At 41.2% G+C, this 21,423-nt stretch overlaps 1 protein-coding gene across 3 annotated transcripts in view; it reads left to right on the top strand.

The window, feature by feature from the left end:
* Nucleotides 1-250: 250 nt before the first annotated feature.
* Nucleotides 251-21,423, top strand: part of CEP41 (centrosomal protein 41kDa) — a 35,802-nt gene continuing 14,629 nt past the window's right edge. The window contains exons 1-3 of one of the 3 annotated variants that reach the window (XM_006771366.2): nt 251-362; nt 8,537-8,600; nt 19,125-19,172. In XM_006771366.2, coding sequence (XP_006771429.1) covers nt 330-362; nt 8,537-8,600; nt 19,125-19,172 — 145 coding nt within the window. In that variant the 5' untranslated portion in view covers nt 251-329. Of the gene's footprint in view, nt 363-8,536; nt 8,601-14,902; nt 15,627-19,124; nt 19,173-21,212; nt 21,412-21,423 lie in introns of those variants that run through there. The other 2 variants (XM_006771367.2, XM_015568871.1) reach the window with 2 other exon arrangements.

The following is a 21,423-nucleotide window of genomic DNA, read 5'->3' on the forward strand; positions in this document are numbered from 1 at the left end:
TAGCCCAGATTTGAAATGGCCTTAAGGGTGGTGGTGGTGTGTGTGTCTTAAACCGTATTTGTTCTTCCACATTTGCTAGAACGCTTGTTTCCCTTACCAACACCATCTCCCTCCCCACTTTCCAGCCCCTGCTCCCCTTCTCCTCAATCCCCCCGCCCCCGCACCTGCAAGGAGGTAGTAAACGGGGCCTCCATTGGCTGGCCGGGAAAGGCAAGCCAATCGGAGAAGAGTTTATAAGGAGGCGGCTTAGCGGAGATTTAGGGGTAGGAAGTTAGGGTTAGAGGCAACCGGTGAGGCTAGAACCCTGATCGTGGTCGGTTGGCGCCGATATGTCTGTCCGGAGGCACATTGGGAATCCTGAGGTGAGGGCCAGGTCCGGATCGGAGAGGCGGAGGGGGCGGGCGCACCGGAAAAGGCTCCACGTGGGCAGGGAAGAGCAGCCGGCGACTTCCGCCGCCCGCAAGGCGGGAAGCGGCCGGCGTGAGGAGGGGTCTGGAGGGGGAGAGGAGGCGGGGCGGCCGGGGGCGCGGAGCCCAGGCCTTGCTCCCGCGCTGGGCCCCCATCCCGCCCTTGCTCACCCCTTGCTCTCTGCACGCCAGTATTTGTCGCCGAGAGGAGCGAAGTGCATAACGAAAGACACAGCCCCTTCCCGCAAAGGGCTTGCAATCTAGGAGCGGCAGATACAAAACATGAGGAACGTGCCATTGCAGCCCAAACACTAAGGAACACCATCAAAAGTAGCTATCACGTCTCATTATGGCAGCGGTTCTCAACCTGGGGGACCCTTTCACAAGGGTCGCCTAAGACCATCGGAAAACACATACATAATTACATATTGTTTTTGTGATTAATCACTATGCTTTAATTATGTTCAATTTGTAACAATGAAAATACATCCTGCATATCAGATATTTACATCACGATTCATAACAGTAGCAAGATTACACTTATGAAGGAGCAACGAAAATAATTGTATGGTTGGGGGGTCACCACAACATGAGGAACTGTATGAAAGGGTCGCGGCATCAGGAAGGTTGAGAACCACTGCCTTATGGGGATACAGAAAGAGCAGCCATAAGCAGACCAAGCCTCCTGGAAAGGGCGCAAACTATGACATTCGTCTTGCCCCCACCCCACAGCACCTTTTCCTTTCTTGTCTGTTCCGCCCCTACTGCCCTGCTGCATTTGTGTTCATTTAATTACCACTCGTGTTCACTGGACTCCCACCTTGGAGTAGGAGCTAGAAATGCAACGACAGTAAGTCAAGGCCTTGGTCGTGTAATGAGTTCAGTCGAGCGAGGGAGACTTGTAAACAGAATTGGATACAGTGTGGTTTGGGAACAACATGTAGGAGAGCCCAAGGGGGAGATAGGCCCGCAGGGAGGGAGAGAAGGGCGCCGGAGTGGCCGGAACCGGCCAGGGGATGCGCCAGGCGAAGAAGCACTGCAGGTGGGACAGCGTGTGCTTGGCAGAAGGTGTGAAGCAGGCAGCGGGCGGTTCCCTGCAGAGCCCAGGCGCCAAGTCCGGAAGGGCCTTCTGTGTCTTGCTAAAACTCCTGGCCTTTCTTACTGCAGTTTATTTTATTTTATTTTCATCTCATGGTGGAGGCCTATGAGCGATGTTGACCAAGTTGTGAGGCTGGGCTTAGGCTCCGCAGGAGAGCAGAGTGCCAGGATGGATTCTGTATGACAGTGATGGCGGACCGATGACACGCGTGTCAGAGGTGACACACGAGCTCATTTTTTGGGGGGTTGATTTTTCTTTGTTAAATGGCATTTAAATATACAAAATAAATATCAAAAATATAAGTCTTTGTTTTACTATGGTTGCAAAGATCAAAAAATTTCTATATGTGACACGGCACCAGAGTTAAGTTAGGGTTTTTCAAAATGCTGACACGCGGAGCTCAAAAGGTTCACCATCACTGCTGTATGATCGCTACCACGGAGGTGAGGGAGGGAGGTGTGGAGGGCGGCAGTCAGGCTGCCATATGTTTCTCTTGTCTGCCTGCCAGAATCCAGGAAGCCTTTTGAAGTGAAGAGTGATGTGATCTGTTTTACATTTCAGGCCGTGGCTGGGACACCTTGTGGAGAATGGGTCTGAGGAGCCCAGGTCTGGGACGAAGGAAACGGGTTGGGTGGTGACGATGTTAGAGACCTAAGCAGCGGTTCTCAGCCTGTGGGTCGTGAACAATGAAAATACATCCTGCATGTCAGATATTTACATGATGATTCATAACAGTAGCAAAATTACAGTGATGAAGTAGCAACGAAAATAATTTTATGGTTGGGGGTCACCACAACACGAGGAACTGTATTAAAGGGTCGCAGCATTAGGAAGGTTGAGAATCCCTGAAAGGCCACAGCATGAGGGACAGAATTGAGAGAAATATTTAGGGGGTAAAATCATCAAGACCTCATCATTCGTTTTGAGAAACGATAGAGTAATGGAGCGGAGCAGGGATGTGTGGTGTGTGATGTGTGGTGATACATTTGTGTCCTGAAGGAAGACGTCCAGCTTCCTCTCTTGTTTTAGCGGAGCACCGTTTCCTGTAGTTTCTCCGGAGTGCATAAGAAATAAATATATTTTATTTATGCCTAAGATGTTGGGCCTGTCTAAAAATGTTAGTCCTCTACCTTCACATGTACTTGCCTGAACGTCTGGCTGAGTATAGAATTGTTGGTTGGAACTCCATCTGCATTTTGGAAACATTGCATTGTGACCTTCTAGCGTCCAGTGTTGCTGTGGGAGAAGTCCAAAGCCGTTCTGTTCCTGTGCATGGGACTGGATTTTTCCTCTCTGGAAACTTGTAGAATCTTCTACAGGGTTATGATCCTTCACAAAGGTACTCCTTGCTCTGTTTTCACCCATATTGTTAGGTACCAGAAACGCGTGTCTTTCTGTTCCATAAAGTTTTCTTGAATTATTTTGTTGTTGACTTTCTCCCTGTTTTCTCCATCTTCTCTTTCTTGAATTCATTATTTTGTTGCTGCTTCTGTATGACTGGTTCTCAGATTTTTAAAAATTGTATCTCCTTTGTTGTTGATGACATTATTACAGATGCCCGCCCCCCTCCATTTTCCCCCTCTTTGCCCACCACCATCCAGCCCACTACCACCACTACTACCACCCCACCCTCCCCACCCTGGCCTTCACCACACTGTTGTCTTGTCCATTAGCTGTGCATATATGTTCTTTGGCTAACCACATCTTTGTCTTTTTGCTCTCTTTGGGAGATTTGTTTAACTTTATCTTCAAATCCTTCTATTGAGTTTTTAATCCTTAAGAGCTCTGTTTTGGACTCTGATATCCTTTATAAAAACTCTTGTTTTTATATAAATGCAGATTCACAGGAATTTGCAAAAATAGTACCAAGTAATCCCATATGCCCTTCACCCAGTTTCCCCCAATGATTATATTTTACATAAATATAGTACAATATTAAACCAGAAAATTGGTGTTTGTACTATGTGTGTATAGTTCTAGTCTTTTTATCACATTGTAGATTTAATATACTAGTAATCAAGATTTGCACATGTGTAGATTTTGCAATCAAGATACAGAACTATCCCATCACTACAATATCTCCCTTATACTACCCCTTCCTCGTCACATCCACTTTCTCCCCCCTCATTATCCTAACCCCTGTCAACCACTAATGTGTTCTCCATTTCTTCAATTTGTAATTTTAAGAGCATTGCATAAATGGAATCAAGTAGTATGTGACCTTTTGAGATTGGCTTTTCCCCACTAGAATAATGTCCTTGAGATGCATCCAAGTTGTTGCTTGTAGCAATATCATTCCTTTTTATTGCTGATTAGTATTCTGTGGTTTGGATGTATAACAGTTTATTTAACCATTCAGCTATTGTGGGATATTTGGCTGCTTTCAGTTTGGGGCTATTACAAATAAAGATAGGAACTTTTCAGTATAGTTCTTTGTGTGATGTTAATTTTCATTTCTCTGGGATAGGTGCCTAGGAGTACAGTTCTTGGGTTGTATGTAAGCTTACATTTAGTTTTTTGTTTTTTTTTTAGAAACTGAGTATATACAACGAGAGTATATACTACATACTATATAGCCTAGGTATGTAGTAGGCTATTCATCTAGATTTCACAATGACAAAATCGTCTGTGTATCCTCATTGTTAAGTGGCACATGACTGTACAAGTTCATGTGCGGATGTGTTTTCATTCCTCTAATAGTGTTTTTAAATATTTTTCCCCTTCATAGCCTCAGTTTCCTCCATATTGCTATTTTCTTTTTGTTTTGTTGGAGATGTTTGTATTAGTAAGCTTGAGCTGCCATAACAGAATACCACACATCCAGTGGCTTATACAACAGAAATTTTTTCCTCATAGTTTGGGAGGCTGGGAAGGTTAAGTTCAAAGTGCTAGCCAATGTAGTTTCTGGTGAGAGCTCTCTTCTGGCTTGCAGATGTGCTCACATGACCTCTTCTTTCTGTGTGCAGGGATGGGAAAGGAGCAGGTTCTTTGGTGTTTCTCTTTATAAGAACATGTCCACCCTTATGACTTCATTTAACTTTACTTCCTAAAGGCTCTATCTCCAAATACAGTTATAGTGGGGATTGGGATTTCAGTGTATGAATTTTGGGGGACACAATTCAGTCTGTATCAATGTTTTCAGTCTTCTTTTATCCCTACGTTGTTAATTTATGTTTTCGTGTAGGAAACTTAAAATGTGATTGGACACTGGCTGGTATGCTCAGTGGTTAGAAACAGGCTGCACACTGAAGGGTCCAGGTTCGATTCCTGGTCAAAGGCATGTACCCGGGTTTCCCATTCGCTCCCACCCGCATGTGGGAGGCAACCAGCCAATGTGTCTCTCTCCCTCTCTTGCACTTTCTCCAAAAAACAATGGAAAAAATATTCTCAGGTGAGAATTGACAATAACAACACAAAATTAAAAATGTGATTGGTGCCCAGCCAGTGTAGCTCAGTGGTTGAGAGTCAATCCATTAACCAGGAGGTCACGGTTCGATTCCCAGTCAGGGCACATGCCCAGGTGGCAGGCTCAACCCCCAGTAGGGGGAATGCAAGAGGCAGCCAATCAATAATTCTCCCTCATCATTGATGTTTCTATCTCTCTCTTCTCTTTTCCTCTCTGAAATCAATAAAAATATATTTTTTAAAAAAATAGAAAATAAAGATGGAGAAACTGAGTCTCAGTAAGTTGCTCAGGAGTGCACAGCCAGTAAGCAACTGTAACCCGCCCACCACCCAGTCTGACAACCTAAAATGTTTCTAAACATTCACAGTTGTCCCCGGGGTGAGGGGAGAAAAGTGCCCTTGTCTGAGAACCAGTGACCTATAGGATAACATCCGGGTTCCCTAGCATGGATACAAGGTCCTTTGTGATCTGTCCCTGTGTGTCTCTCCAACCTCATCTGACCCCTTGTTGCCCCCTATGGCTGCCCTCAAAGAGCCTGTTATATATAATGCCACAGACACGAACCTTCTCAGCCTCTCTGTCTCCCCTGTCGCTCCCACCCACTACTCCTTGAGTTTAGCTAATTGACTCAGCCCTCAGATTTCATCCTCAGGAAACAGTTCTTTACTCTGGGTCTGGTTTAGGGGCTAATTTTACATACTCCTGTTGCACCCTCAGCTTCCCTCTCCTTGTTTATCGTGCCGTGTGGCATCCGTTCACTCGCCTTCCTTTCCAGCATCTGGCAGAGCTGGATGGCTGAGAATGTGTTTTTTACCTCTGTGTCCTCGGCACAGTGGTTTACTCCTAGAAGGCACCCAGTAAATGTCGACTGAATGAATGGTTGGCACCCAAAACGGCTTTTTTGAATGAATGGTTTTCCTTGAAACAGCTTCTTTTTCAGTTCTTTCGCTTTCCGCCATCCCATCCTGTTTATGTAATTGAAAAAAAGCCAGTTGGTCAGTAGGTCAAGAAACAGTCACCCCAAAGCAAGAATTTTAATGAAAAAAGTATGGCAGCTCCATAAAACCCACAGTGGTCTGCTTAGAGCGGAGCACAAATACTTTTACGTTGCGATTGGTACTAGAAAGTCAGGAACAAGAAGTTGGACCAAAATAGGAAAATGAGAAGAAGTACTACATTTTCCTGCGGCAGCATATGGATTTCTCATTAGGCTGTGTAAGGGGAAACCGGGGGCGGGGGCGGGGGGGCGGCCTCCGTGACTGCAGCTGTCCGCACTCCCCCCATCATTCTGCTGCCACCACACCTGGTCCCCAGAGGCACCCTCACTTCTTAGCTATGTTGGCTTAGGTATGGACAAATCCCCTTAGTTCAGCAGAGACGAGCCTGGAATTTTTCAAAAGAAGCTTTGCTAGGCAACTAGGGGAAAAGCAAAACAAAAGTAAAAACAGGAAATAGCATATAGAAATTATAAAAATACGGAGAGCAAAATAGAAAAAAAGGAAATTTCTAGCCTAAGATAACTGAGTTCCAGTATTCGCTTTTCTTTTAAAAAAAAAAAAATGTGTTTTATCGATTTCAGAGGGGAAGAGAGAGGGAGATAGAAACACCAACGATGAGAGAGAATCCATAGATCGGCTGCCTCCTGCATGTCGCCACTGGGAATCAAGCCCGCAACCTGGGCATGTGCCCTTGACCAGAATTGAACCCAGGACCTTTCAGTCCCCAGGCCGATGCTCTATCCACTGAACCAAACCAGCAGGGCAAGTATTAGCTTTTCTTGACTCAATTTACCAGGCACATGTTTTCTGGGTTTTTTTTGTTTGTTAGTTTGCTTTTTGGGTTTTTTGTTTTGTTTTGCTGTGGTATTGTCTGCCTCTGGGAACTTGTCCTGAAGTCCCTCTTTTTAGTCTTTGAATATTTTCTTTCACTTAAAAGTTTTCTCAAAAAAAAAAAAAAAAAAAAGGAAAGAAAGCATGTTCCCCATCTTCACCTAGGAAGGAGTTGAAATTGGCATTAGAGTCCCTTTTTCTTCTAGACGGCAGGTGACTGATCAACTGGGGAAACCTTTCAGGGTAAAATAGTTCAGGGGTCCCACAAACACACCCATGGCGAAGGTTTTACTTACCTAGGGTGAAATGAAAAACAGGTAATGTCAGTGAGTTTTTTAATAATAGTAAAGGACTAATCTTTATTTTGAAGGTTTTTTTTTCTTTCTTTTCAAGTGTTAAAATAGCAGATGGTAGTTTTGAGTCATTAACTAAATGCTGTAGTTACCTACATTTTCAAGGGCAAGTGATACAGGTTTTAAAGTTTGATGTTCTCATCTAAGGAACCACCAGGTAGTTGTGATAATACAGTCCTCATTCTATATATTCATTTATTGATTGATTAAGTCCTGGGTGAATACAAATTTGAGTAAGTTATTGTCCCTGCCTTCAAGGAAATCCTAGCCTAGAGAAGAAGGGCGAGTTGAAGACAGTGGTACAGGGTGTCCATATTCTGGGACGGAGGGAGAAAAGAAAGTGCCTAATTCTACCTGGGACAGCTTATAGAGGAAGTGAAGTTTTGTCTGAGAAAAGGCATCCTAGGTGGACATTTGCTGAGACTGGAGACCTGAATGATTGTGGCATATTTTGGGGAACACTCAGGCAACTTTAACTTGGCAACATGTGGGTGTGGCGGAAGATGAAGCTGGAAAGGTGTATTACCCCGTTTAACTTCATATTCCACGGCTACCTGTGGCTGAACATATGGTTTTCATACTTGCAGGCCAGGAAAAAAGCCTGAGCAAGCAAACTATATTCTATAATGTCCTTATTCATCAGCCTTTCCTCAGTCCATGGCTTTTGAAAATGTCACTAAAATTTAATGTGGGTCAGTGTCCTGAGCTTGGACTCAGAGTTCACTGCCAGAGTATAGGACAAGGGAGACCCAAGGTAGCCATCTTTGCTGGCCATAAACTTACCCCGAGCCCGGATGTGCCCCAGCTGCACCGCGAGCAGCTGCCATCGAAGTGACTCTGTGGAGCCGCGGAGTCCAGGCAGGCAGCGGGAGAGGCCTGCCAAACGGGGTCCGGCCCGACAGCATCTGGGCGCTGTGCTCAGCTCTGGGTCCACGTGCCCCCTTTTCAGGAGAGATGTGGATATAAGAGGGTCTCCAGAGGAGATGGCCTACAAGTCATCATACCAAGAGTAAAATCAAAAAGAACAAGAGAGCTGCCTTGAGTTGGTTTAACTGATTTCTTGAGGCAGAGGCGGGTGGCTTATCCTGGGTTGCAACAGAGGACTGGATGGAAATTAGTGACCAATTTTGGCTCAATTTCAGAAATGATTTTAAGAGCCTTTTTCCCGAGTCCTTTTTTTACATACTGCTATGAGATTATTTTGGCAAAATATACAAATGTTTTGACAGAAACAAGACAGCCATCTTCACCTGTAGAGATGCTGTAGCACATAGTCCTATCTTGAAGGGATTGTTGGACCTCTTTCTACCTATAAATTCGATGAAATTGTAGCATTTGTTCTATTTTTTAAGTAACTGACTCTTTCCTAACTTTGCCACCCTTATCTTTACAGTACATTAACCCAATGTATTGTGAATTTTTAAATTTTTTTTTTTTTTTAGTATCTGACCAAAAGGATACCACAAAACCCAAAGTATCAGCATGTCAAGTCAAGACTGGACACTGGTGAGTAAAGATTAAAAAATTAAAACTTTAAACATTCAAAAGCTAATTATTGACAAGAAGCAGCTAAAAGTTTCCCACTGTCTTGTTTGATGTCTTTCTGGGCTCAGGGACTTGTTTTTGATACCTGTTTTTCAGATTGTCAGCCACAGTTCCATTCACAGGATTAGCTTATTATAAATTGAGAAATTGATGAAAACATTGTTCAGTAAGTTGCAGGGCTGAGGCTAATAAATATCAGATGGTCAGCTTCTATTTGGGGACACCTCAAGTATGTTTCTTTAGACTGGGAGTAATAGATTATACTTGTGTGCCTTTGTTCAATTTGGTATTTGCAGAGTTCCGGCTCCACGCAAAATTATGGCCTATGGGACTAGAAAGATGAGTGTGAATCGTGATTTTTTGCAATCAAAGAGCTTAGATTCAAGTGGAGGCAGACAGACTTGAATGAGTAACTGAAATACCAGACAAAATTAAATTAGTGCTGCAATTCAGGTAAAATGAAATTTGAGTGTATTACTGCTTATTTCCATGCTGTTAACATTTTTCACCCGGCCCCTTGTGGATTTGCAGCCTTGTGAGATTTTTGTTGTTTATTTGTTTAGTTTTTTTCAAACTTTTAAAGCCTGCTGTGGGAAATCCATCCTATTAAGATGGTTTCGCTAGTAGATTGGGGTACCTCATGCCTTTAGAATACTGAACATTCCATCAGTAACCTGAAGACAACTGAGAAAATAAATTGGGATGTCAGCTTTGTTTAAATCTCATTCATTTTGTCTTTGTCTTTTTCCAGTCTCCTTCACAATCATTATCTCACACTGTACATGTTTCCTCATATAAAATAGAGTTAAATGCTTTAAATGAACCCATTTGCAGATACAATTTCTGGGGATCTTTCTTTCAAACATTTCCGTGCTGTACAGATATTTCCTTGCAAATATCCTGTTTGATGGGAGGTAAAAAAAATATTATCTGTTATTGAGAATCAGGAAATTGTGGCACAGAGATCGTGTGATTTACATGAAGTTCAGTAAAGAAGCTAGAACAGTGATTTGTATGCAGGATGAGGAAGTGGATGTTGGAGAACTGGTGCAAAATCCTGTGTATTGTCTCAGTCCTGTGTACTGTCCTAATTTTTCCCCAGAGCTGAGGGTTTTTTCCCCCCAAAAATATATATTTGTGTATAGCTTTATATCTTTGTCTCTTAGAAACTGAACTGATATTTCAATGAAAATCCATTTCTTTCTCCTCAATTTCTCAATTCATAACCAAAATTTGACTCAGTATAATGCTACCTGAAATTAATTTCAGTTTTTTAAATGTCTTTTTTATAACACATAGTGATTACCTATATCCTTTTATATTCTGAGGTTGTTGTTGTTGTTGATCCTCACCTGAGGATATTTTTCCATTGATTTTCAGAGAAAGTGGAAGGAAGGGAGGGGGAGAGAGAGAGAGAGTGAGAGAGATGAGAGAGACACATCAATTGGTTGCCTCCCACACACACCCCAACCAGGACCTTAGATTGAACCTGCGACCCCGTTATGTACCCTTGACTGGAAATCGAACCCGAGACCCTTTGGTGGGTGGGCCTATGGTCTAAACACTGACCCACACGGGCCAAGGCTATCCTGACATTTTAAGCTAGTGTTTTGCTAATTAAACTTTTTATTTTGAGGTAATTACAGAGTCATATGGAATGATAAGAAATGATTTAGAGAGATTCCATGTATCCTTGACTCAGTTTCCCATGGTAACATCTTGGGAAATGATACTGCAAAATCACAACCATGATATTGACATGGATGTTTATAGACTAGATACAGAACATATCCATCACTACAAGGCTCCTTCATGCTGCTCTTTTAAAGCCACTTCCGCTTTCTACCCTCACCTCCTCCCTAACCATGGCAACCACTAATCTGTTCTCCATTTCTAGAATTTTGTCCTTTCACAAATGCTGTATAAATGGAATCATACAATATGCAACTTTTCGGATTGGCTTTTTCGCTCAGCATAATTCTTTGGTGGTCTATCCAAGTTTTTGCATTTATTAGTAGTTTGTTCCTTCTTGTTACTGAGTAGTTATACCATGGTATACTCCAGTATAACCGTTGCTTGTTGATGGAGGTTTGGATTGTCTCCACCTTTTGACTATTACAAATAAAGTTGATGTATACATTTGTGAACAGATTTTTGTGTGAATATAAGTCTTCATTTCTCTGGGATAAATGCCCAGAAGTACAATTGCTGGGTTGTATGGTAGTTGCCGTTGTGTTTTTTTAAGAAACTGCCAAACTATTTTCCAGAGTGGCTGGACCATTTTATATTCCCACCAGCAATGTCTGAGTGATCCAATTTCTCCACATCCTTACCAGCATTTATTTGGTTTTTTACTTTAGCCATTCTGATAGATAGGCAGGGGCATATCATTATGGCTGTGATTTGCATTTCCCTAATGGCTAATGATGTTGTGCATCTCTTCATGCACTGATTTACCATCAGTCTATCTTCTTCGGTGAAATGTCTGTTCCTGGCTTTTGCCTATGTTCTAACTGAATTGTTTGCTTTTTAATTGTTGAGTTTTGAGGGTTCCTTATGTATCCTGGCCAGTCCTTTGTTGGATACATGCTTTGCAAATACTTCCTCCCACCCTGTAGCCTGTCTTTTCATCCTCCTAACAGGGTCTTTCAAAAAGCAAAAGTTTTTGATTTGGGGAAAGTGCAGTTTTAATGTTTTCTTTTGGGGTCATGCTTTGCTGTCAAGTCTAAGAACTTTTTGCCTAGCCTACATCCCAAAGAGCTTCTATTATGCTTTTTTCTAAAAGTTATGTAGCTTTAAGTTTTACATTTAAGTCCATGATACATTTTCAGGTAATTTCTGTGTGAGATATGTGACTTAGAGTGAGATTAACGTTTTGCTCTGGATGTTCAGTTGCTCTAGCACCGTTTGTTAAAAAGATGACCTTTCCTCCATTGAATTGCATGGTCATCTTTGTCAAAAACCAGTTGGGCATATTTATATGAATCTATTTCTGAGTTCTCCATTCTGTTCCATTGACCTATATGTCTATTCCTCTGCCAGCACCACACAGTCCTGACAACTGTAGCTACATAGTAAATTAGATACTTAAACTTGGTTGCTGATTACTCCCACTTTACTTTTCTTTACAAAATTATTTTAGCTATCTTAATTCCTTTGCTTTTCCATGTAAATTTTAGGATAATCTTGTTTACACCTACAATAATATTACTATGATTTTAATAGTAGTTGCATTAAGCCTATGTATATTCATTTGGGGAGAATTGACGTCTTGGTATGTTGAAATCTTCCAATTCATTAATATACTATGTCTCTCCTTTTATTTACACCTTCTTTGATTTATTTCATCGGCATTGAATAGTTTTCAGGATCTAAATCCTGTACATGGTCTGTTACATTTACACCTAAGTATGTAATTTTTTGAACAATTGTAAATGGCCCTATATTTTAAATTCTGGTGTCTAAGTGTTTATTATGTTTATTTTGTATGTTTATTTTGTATCCGGGACCTTGCAGAACTCACTTTTTTTTAGGTACAGGAGGCATTTTGGTATATGTTTTTTGGGGGGGAAAGTGGGAAGGTTGTAGATTCCTTGGGCTTTCCTGTGTAGACAGTCATGTCGTCTACTAAAGGAACAGTTTTATTTCTTCTTTTCCAGTCTGTACACTTTTCATTTTCTATTGCTGCCTTATCACACTGGCTAGAAGTAACAGCACTATGTCACATAAAAGTGAAAAGAGTAGACATCCTTGTCTTTTCCCAGCCTTAGGGGAAAAGTATTTACTCTTTCATCATTAAGTGTAGTGTTAGCTGTATTAGGTCAAGGAAATTTCCTCCTATGGCTGTTTTTCTGAGAGTTTCTATCATGAATGACTGTTGAATTTTACTAAATGCTTTTACTACATCAATTAATATAATCATGTGATTTTTTTTCCCTTTACCTTGTTAATATAGTGGATTTTCAATATTGTACTAGTTTTGTATCCATGGGATAAATCTCACGTAGTATAGTGTATAATTCTTTTTCTTTTTTAATATTTATTGTTGCAAGTATTACATATGTCCCTTTTCTTCTCCCAATAGACTCCCTCCAGATCACCCCCACTCCCCACTCCAGGCCTTCAGCACCCTATTGTCTGTGTCCATGGGTTATGCATATATATGTATACAAGGTCTTTGGTTGATTACCTCTCACCCATCTACCCTCCCCGCCTTCCCTCTGAGATTCCACACTCTGTTCCATGCTTCCATGTCTTTAGAACCACTCCATCCATCAGTTTATTTTGTTAATTAGATTCCACACATGAGTGAGATCATGTGATACTTGTCTTTCTCTGACTGACTTATTTCGCTCAGTCATACTCTCCAGGTCCCTCCGTGCTGTCTCAAAGGGTAAGAGATTCTTCTTTTTTACAGCTGCATAGTATTCCACGGTATAAATGTACTACAGCTTTTTTACCCACTTGTCCACTGATGGGCACTTGGGCTGTTTCCAGACCTTAGCTATTGTAAATTGTGGTGCTATGAACATAGGGGTGCATATATTCTTTCTACTGATATCAGGGAGAGGGAGCGAAGGATAGAAACATCAGTGATGAGAAAGAATTATTGATCAGCTGCCTCCTGCACTCCCTGTAATGGGGATCGAGCCAGCAACCCCGGGTATATGCCCTCATCGCAAATCAAACTGTGACCTCCTGATTCATGGATCGACGTTCAACCACTGAGCCACACCAGCTCAACAATATGTGGTCTTTTCTATCTGGCTTCTCTCGCTTAGCATCAGTGTTTCAAGGGTCAGTGTTGTAGCATGTGTCAGTGCTTTATTCCTTTCTATGGCCAAATAGTATTTTGTATAGCGATTCCACGTTTTGCGTATCCCACTCATCAGTTAGTGGACATTCGGTTCATTTAGGCTTTTTGGCCACAGTGCTGCTATGAACATTAGGATACAAGTTTTTGTGTGAACATATGCTTTCAGTTCTCTAGGTGACATACCGAGGAGTTGAATAGTGGGTCCTATGTTACCTCTGTGTTTACTTCTTTTAGGAACTGCCAAACTGTTTTCCAAAGCAGCTGCAATTGCAGGAGGGCTCTATTTTCTCCTCATCCTCAAAAATGTTTTATTGTCCATCATTTTGATCACAGTCATGGTTGTAGGTGTGAAGTGCTATCTCATTGTGGTTTTGATTTGCATTTCCCTAATGACTAGTGATGTTGAGCACCTTTTTATGTGCTTATTAGCATTTGTCTATCTCCTGTGGAAAAGGGGCTATTCAAACCATTTTGCCCATTTTTTAAATTGTGGGTTATTTTTCTCTTAATTGTTGAGTTATAAGCGTTATTTTGTATTCTCTGGATTCTGGACCCTTATCAGAAATAGGATTTGCAAATATTTTCTCCCTTTTTGTGGGTCATCCAGGGTTTTTGTTGTATTTAGCTAGAGGAGTAGAGAAAAATACATCCACCTCATCTTCCTGTAAGTAAATGTCTCCCAAACTCGTTTTTAATGGCTTTGGAAGGACCAAAGTGTGCTTCATTGCTTAAAACTCAAAGTTTAGTTTAACTTAGTGTGGGAGAGTCGTTTTATTCTAGTGTTCAATTTCTTTTGTTGTTTCAAATTAAATTGTTTTAAACACAATTTAGGGAAAAGGTTTTAATTTTTTTCTATGCATTTTTATGACTTACCTCCCTGTGTATTCAGCATAGTGGCCTGTGTAGTATATGCCAAGTTATACTACAGATCCCTTCAGCCCTCTTGGTAGCCATCAGAGCCTGAGACAATGCAAACCTGTGTTCTGTCCAGATATTATCGCTTATCTCTATGCCATAAGGTGAAAAGGGTGAGGAGACCTGGTTAAGAAAACACAAGAGTGACCTTATAGCCCAAGTGAGAGTTAAGAGGTCCCATCTGTGGTATGTTTTTAAGCTCTGCCGTCAGAGCCATAGAAACAGGCGCAGGAATGAGTGAGCATTTCTCATTTCCAGGGTAAATAGATAGGTCTTCCATCTTTTCTTACCAAACAATGAGTAATTCAGAGATAATCACAAGAAATCAAAGATTTCCTGGATATCTCCTGTCTTCACCCAAATCGTTGGCTACTGAGTTCTTCAGAGACTGATGCCTTCTTCCTTGGTAAAGATTGTTTTTTATGTCTATACTCCTGATTCTACTTCTCTTATAAACTCCAACACCAGTGTATAGACATGGCTGGGAATATCAGAATTATTTTGAACTTCAAATATTTCTTTTGTTCCATAGGTGCCTGGGTGTATCTTACCAGCTCCCCAGCATTGCCAGACTGTACCATGAATGGATTATGCTTCTGATGAAATCCCTGGCGGCGTTTTGTTCAGTTTCCACTGCAGGGTTCTCGTTTATTCTCAAGCACCCTCTCTGTGTTTCTGCTCTGCAGCACCGCAGGCTGATTAAGGAACACTTTCCAAGCCACAGGGCGCCCCCTTTGTTAGTCTCCTACAGTCTTTCATTGCTTGTATTATCCCCTCATTTCACTCCATTTTCGGTCCAATTTCAAATTTCTTGAGCTCTCTAAAATTCTGTAGCCTTCTCCACTCAGTGTTTTCTAGCCTTATTTTTTTTTCCATTCACCTTACTTTTATTATCTCTGCACAAACTAGTATTTTCTTTTTTTCTTTAGTCTACTTTTCCTGGATTTTTGCTAATAGCCTTGATCTGTAGCAGTCAAACTCATTACAGTCGAGGTACTCTTCATCTTTTTCAGTTTTTAATTCTGTTTCTTATGTCAAAGGAAGAAATGTATGTGAAAGCCTTTTACAAACCAGAAAGCACTATACACTCGTATAACGTATTGAGATTAACAAAGGACCACTGTGCCTCTTCACGCTTTCTGCTCCTTCTGAGCCAAAAGAACTTCTCCATAGAGGAGGGGAATATTGAAGAAAAATAAAGCAATGGAGTTGTCTCTTAGCAACCGGGTCTGCCTTATAAATCTTACTTTAGATTACTGCTGCTCAAAATCACTTGCTTTCTTACTGGCTTAGTGCAAATAATGTTATTAAATTATCGGAAAAGAAAGGAAAAAATATACTGAATGAGTCGCTTAGTTCATTGCTCTATCTTTGCATAATGCTGTTGATATAGTTGGGTTGTCTCTTTCTCTTGGTTCAAATTGAAAAAGTTTATAAATATTTCTTTTGTTGTTACTTAAGTTGTAAAGTAAGTAGAAACTAAATACCACCTTATACATTTCTAGGTTACCTGACTCCTGAAACAATACGGGTCGTATAGGTAGTATATAACAGACACTGCGTATAAATCAGGTTGTACATTTAAAGAAAAGCGGGTATACAAAACTCAAACCAGATTGTGGTATGATTATTTGCATTATAAAAATAACTCGTGAGGATTCTTCAGATATCTTTTAGTGCCTCCTGTGCTAGACAATGGGAGAGAGAGATACTCTCTTCGTGTGTGTGTGTGTGTGTGTGTGTGTGTGTGTGTGTAAATAGTCCTTGGCTTCCCCAGTTATAAGGTAGATAAGACTTGCACACAAATAAGGCAGTGAAATGATAAATGCCTGTGAGTGGAAAGCCAAGCGTGGAGGATGGAAAGGTCCCTCCCAGCCTGGTGAGCTGTTACCATTACATGGACAAGGTGACATGTTCAAGAATCCAAGACTAACAGAGATTTTGTCAAGTTTGGAATTAAGACAAGATTGAAGTGGTCGGCAAGATATTGGTGCCTTCAGCACTAGAACAAGGAGTTTAAATTTTAGCCAGTAAGCAATGGGGAGCCACTGACTTTTTTTTTTTTTCTTAAATCAAAATCTTGTCTAAGAAAATTTATCGTGCAATAATTGCAATTTCAATTCTTTTAAAAACTGGTTTGCTGATATTCCTTAGGCTCCTTACTCCTGTATAAAACAAAGATGTTTACAAGTTAATCTATTATAGAATTGTTTTATTTCTAGTCTCTTTAAAGGGTAGTCAAAAAACTATTTTCAGATGAAAGAAGATCTGGTAAGATAAGCTAATTAGTTGGGCTTCATATGAAGAGGGGTAGAATACTACTCTCCATACCTCCTGAAGTCGCTGTGAGGGAACTTTGTGTCCATCAGTCAGCCATCCTGCTGACTCAGTTCTCCAACTGGGACAATGCAGAAATCCACCATTTTCTTTTTTTTTCCTTCCTACGTGGATAGAATGAATATCTTTAGTGAAAACAGCTTCTTCTCAATGGCCCTCTTAGATTTGTTCTTAATTTTGCCAAACATTTGTTTACCTGAGCGGAAAGACTTTGTTTCCCTGCCTTTTCCTTTACTGGGAGAAACAAACAGTGGGAGTGACAGCTTGTTGTGAGGCACTGCTGGTACAAAGATGAATTGCTGTGTAAATACTCTGAAAATGTTGATAATTGACTGTTAGTGAGAATGCAGTGTGGCTTGTTTTGTTTTGTTTGTTAGTCCTCACCCAAGGATATTTTTCCATTGATATTTAGAGTGAGTGGAAGGGAGGGAGAAAGTCAGAGAGAGAAACATTGATGTGAGAGAGACAATCGATTGGTTGCCTCCCGCATGTGCCCCGATGGAGCCTGCAACCCAGCTATGTGCCCGTGACCGAAATCGAACCCGGGACCCTTCAGTCCACAGGCGATGCTCTATCCAAACCAGCTAGGGCAGGAAATGCAATGTTTTAATAATGAAGACTATAGAATAAGGTTGGCTATTATCTTCCATGCATAGTATGCCTTGGGGGATTTAGAGCATGAAATGCTTCCCACCTGCTTCTGTTAAGGAAGTAACACTTCCTACGTATTTACCTCACAGTTAAATCGTGTTTTTAAAACATTACAGCTGGAGAAGCAGTGTGTATTAGTGAGCCATCGTAGATGAACAAAGGACCACTTTGTTAATCTAGTCATTCACTTGCTGTGTCAGGACAAGTCAGGACTCCTCCTTTGTGCCTTGGTATTCTGCTGAGACCCTCTGAAGCTGCCCTGGCCAACAAAAACCTGCATGCCAGCAACATGCGACTGCTGGGGACTCGGGGACACAGAACCAAAAGCTGTTATCTAAAATAGTTCCAGAATGAGATTGTGGGGTGCTGAGCAGCACACTGTTTGCCCCGTCGTCTTCCCCCACTGCACTGACCACACCGGCTCCCACCTGAGTTCAGAGTCGCAGGGAGAGGGAGGGATATGTGTCTGGGGCGAATCATGGTTTCCACTCTGGAAAGCTGGTCACGTCTCGAGTCAGTCCCAGCCCGAAGAACCTAGAAAAGATCTTGTTTGATTCTAATCCTGCTCTTTGGTGCCATGTGAGTCTCAAGAAGGCGCAGGCAATTCTGTCTCTGAGCTTTGGAGGAGAGACTCCGGCTCTAAGACTGCACACCAAGTCCAGATCCCAGAGAGTGTGTGTCTTCAGATGAAAAAAAAAAAATTTAGCTCAGTGGAATTTAATTCCATGATGAATGATAACAAATGACATAAGTTAGTTTTGAAAATGAATTTTGGGTTTCAGAGCAAGACTTTTCTTTCTCTGCTTCTGACTTAACCATGAAGAAAAATTCAGAATAATCCTTAAAAACAGTAGTTCTTGCCATTCATTGAAAAGCATTTTGTTATCTGAAGTTGGGCTCCTCTCAAGGTTTAAAAGTTAGTAGCACAATTTTAGAAATAAATTATTTTGCATGTTTTCCCCTCTTTGCTATACCTTTTAGGTGCCAGATAGAGATTGCTCTATCGACTCGAATCAAATGAAAGCATGTCCAGTGAAAATCACCTCTGGCTTGAGAACCAGACTGTAGTTCATTCAGAAACCAGAATGATCCTGGCCCAGTTTTAATGTACGAAAACTCTCCAGCCCACCTTGGCTGGAAGTTAGTATTGTAGAACCAGGCTATAAAACGTGAGGGCCGGGGACTCTCCACACTGTGGGAATCTGCTGTTATTTCTCAGCAAATCAAATCCACCGTGAATTCCAGTGTACAGACTGTGTGGTCTAGTTCAGGCTGCAACATCAGCATGAATAGAGGAAGGCCAAGTTCAGGAAAGAGGGAAACCACAAGACTTAAATGGGGAGGAAAGGGTTGCTTGGGTAGCCACAACGGCACATTTTGGACATTTGAAGATCATTGCCTCTCTTTCTCCTTCTTTCTTTCTTCCACATAAAGATTATGGAGGGAGTAAAAGGAGGAAAGCCTTGACTCAAAAAGGAAAAAAATTACATAAAATGATCATCTTTATTGCCAGGGACTTCTTAATGTTTATTGGGTGCGCACCCCAACTTAACACATTTGACCAAACATTTCCCATGATTCATCATCTTTTAATGATGCTGTATAATTCAAAAAAGATTATTACTATGTGTGGCCCACTTGCCTCCTGTTATTCTGTAAGAACAGGATAGGAAGGCTTAGGGAATACTTGTACTCCATTTTGTTTTCACAGTGTTACTAATTTCCTTCCATTAAAAACATATCTAAAATCTTTATTCTCTTTTTAGGTAACAGTATGACTAAATACATTGAGAAGCTAGAAGAGATCAAAAAAAGTAAGTAGCACTATTATTGATGGGCTGGCATAATGGGACCCTGTAGTAGTTCTCTAAGTTGGTTATTAACAACCCTAATCATACTCTATAACTGATACTCACGGAGAGCTATGGGAGTCCACTGGCAGGTGGCTGGAGAGATATGGGAAACACAGTACCTTCCTGGTTAGCTGCTAGGATCATGGCTTGTGGGTCGAGTTGTGCCTGACTTAGACCTCAGAGGAGGTGTTAATGTAGGAATGTAGAGTGAGCAGCGAGAACCTGCACTTTAGTTTCATTGTTCTACGGTCTTCTTAGTCTTTTTCAAGGTACTTAATCTTTCCTCCTTTCTCTATACCTGAGATAGGAGTAATAATGTCTTACTTCATAACACTCTTTTGAGTATAAATTAGTACTCATGAAAGCCTTGGAGATATGAGAAAGAGCTTATTCTTAAAGCGATGTTATACATTATAAATTCATTGCAGTCTGCTTTCTTTTAATTAAAAATCATATTTCATACACATTCTTTTTAAAAACTAATCTGCAAAGATATGCCACTAGTCACTGAGTGTTTTGCTCTTATACAAAATCATAATTTTTCAGTCTGTGTCCAAAACAGATGTAAAATGTACACATCAAGGCCAGAATTAAAGAAGAAGCAGAAACATCTATGTCCTAAGACGGATTTGCGCCTATCTCCAGTGGAACACAGTGCGAGGGGAGTATTTAGCTAATGTGAGGGAAGAGGGACTCGCTCAGATAACAGTTCAGAAGTTGGCTGTGGTAATATACATCTTCTGGGAAGAGATTACTACAAATCCAGAATTCAGAGAACTTTGTTTTTACACAGCAGGCCTTTTAATTTAAATGGTAATGTTTCTGTTCCTTTTGAATTGCTGAGAAACCCCAGATAATAGATGTGGACTCTGGAGCAGCTTTCTGCTGACTCTGCTGTTTGCCTGCGTGAGCTATAGGACTCCTGCTGGAGACATTTGTTTCCTGACGTGTAATGTCCCAGTGGCCTTTTATTTTCTTCTTATACATCCTATATTATAGCTTATACATTATTTTGCACTTTATATTGTATACGTATGTATTTTAAGGATATATTAATATTTTAAACTATGAAAAAAAAATCTTGTTTACTCACCTGGGCTGCATTATTGTCGCCCTTAGTTCATCCGTGGCAGGGCAATCCGGCGGGCCTGCTTCAAATTCGGTGTGTAGTCTCTTTCACCTCCTATCCATTTGCAGCTGAGTATAAAAGCTCACATGTCCACAGCAGAATTTGTCCCCTAAAAATGTCTTGTTCCACCCAGATTGCGGAAACCCGGTTTAAAACATTTCTTAAAAGCACAATGTGGTTTCTTTAATATCTAAACTTTAAATGGAGCTTTTCTCCCCAAAGAAATGCCTCTGGAATGGAGTCCTTGGAAATGCTTTTCCCTTTAGAAGTTGTGGGCTTCCTTTTAGTAAGACAGGAGGCTCCTCTCACCTGGTTTCACACACTTTGTACTGGTTCCCTGACTAGAATTACCTCAGATTCTGGGTTGGGATCTACATTTTGAACGATATTTCCTTCTCTTATCCCATTCTCTGTTGTAGATGTTCTTTTGGGCCAAAGGGAGGAGAATATCGCCTTGTTTCATGACACCCTAGCCCCGTCACTTTTCTCGGGTTACCTCAGATGCCATGTCTTTCTGTGAAATCACAAACCTTGTTCTGTTACTTCCTTTGATTTGTCTTCCACTGCGAGCCCAACTTCCCTTTGCTAATAACGTGTTTTAACAAAACCCTGAAAACGCAGAATTCCTTTGTAATCTGAATATTCTTTCAGCTCTGCCTGGGGAGAACAGACACTCTGTGTCCATTGACCACTTACAAAGCGTATTCTTGGCTTCTGGTGGTTAGATGACACTAGTTGGACCCAGTGTGAAACATCCTAGATAGTTAGGTCTCTGTCCTTCCAGTAACTCGAGAGAGACAGGCTGAGCCTCCAGACTTACTGGAGAAGCAAAACTTGATAGCATATCTGAAACTCGGGTTCATTGTCTCCATCACGGAGTTGGGAGAAGCTACCAGTAGCAGAAGCTCCATTCTTAAAGCTCTGTTCGCGAGGACAGACTGACAGAGCTTTCCAAGCCATCCTTTTTATAAACTTTAAAACTTACTGTACAACGTCTAGTTTGATCTTTTTATCTCTGAGTAATAATGTCAGAAAGTCCTAGTGATGGCTGCCCTTCTAAACCAGAACCAGGTATGTAGAGCT

This window comes from Myotis davidii, unplaced genomic scaffold (genome assembly GCF_000327345.1).
Source record: "Myotis davidii unplaced genomic scaffold, ASM32734v1 scaffold705, whole genome shotgun sequence".
Taxonomy (NCBI): Eukaryota; Metazoa; Chordata; class Mammalia; order Chiroptera; family Vespertilionidae; genus Myotis; species Myotis davidii.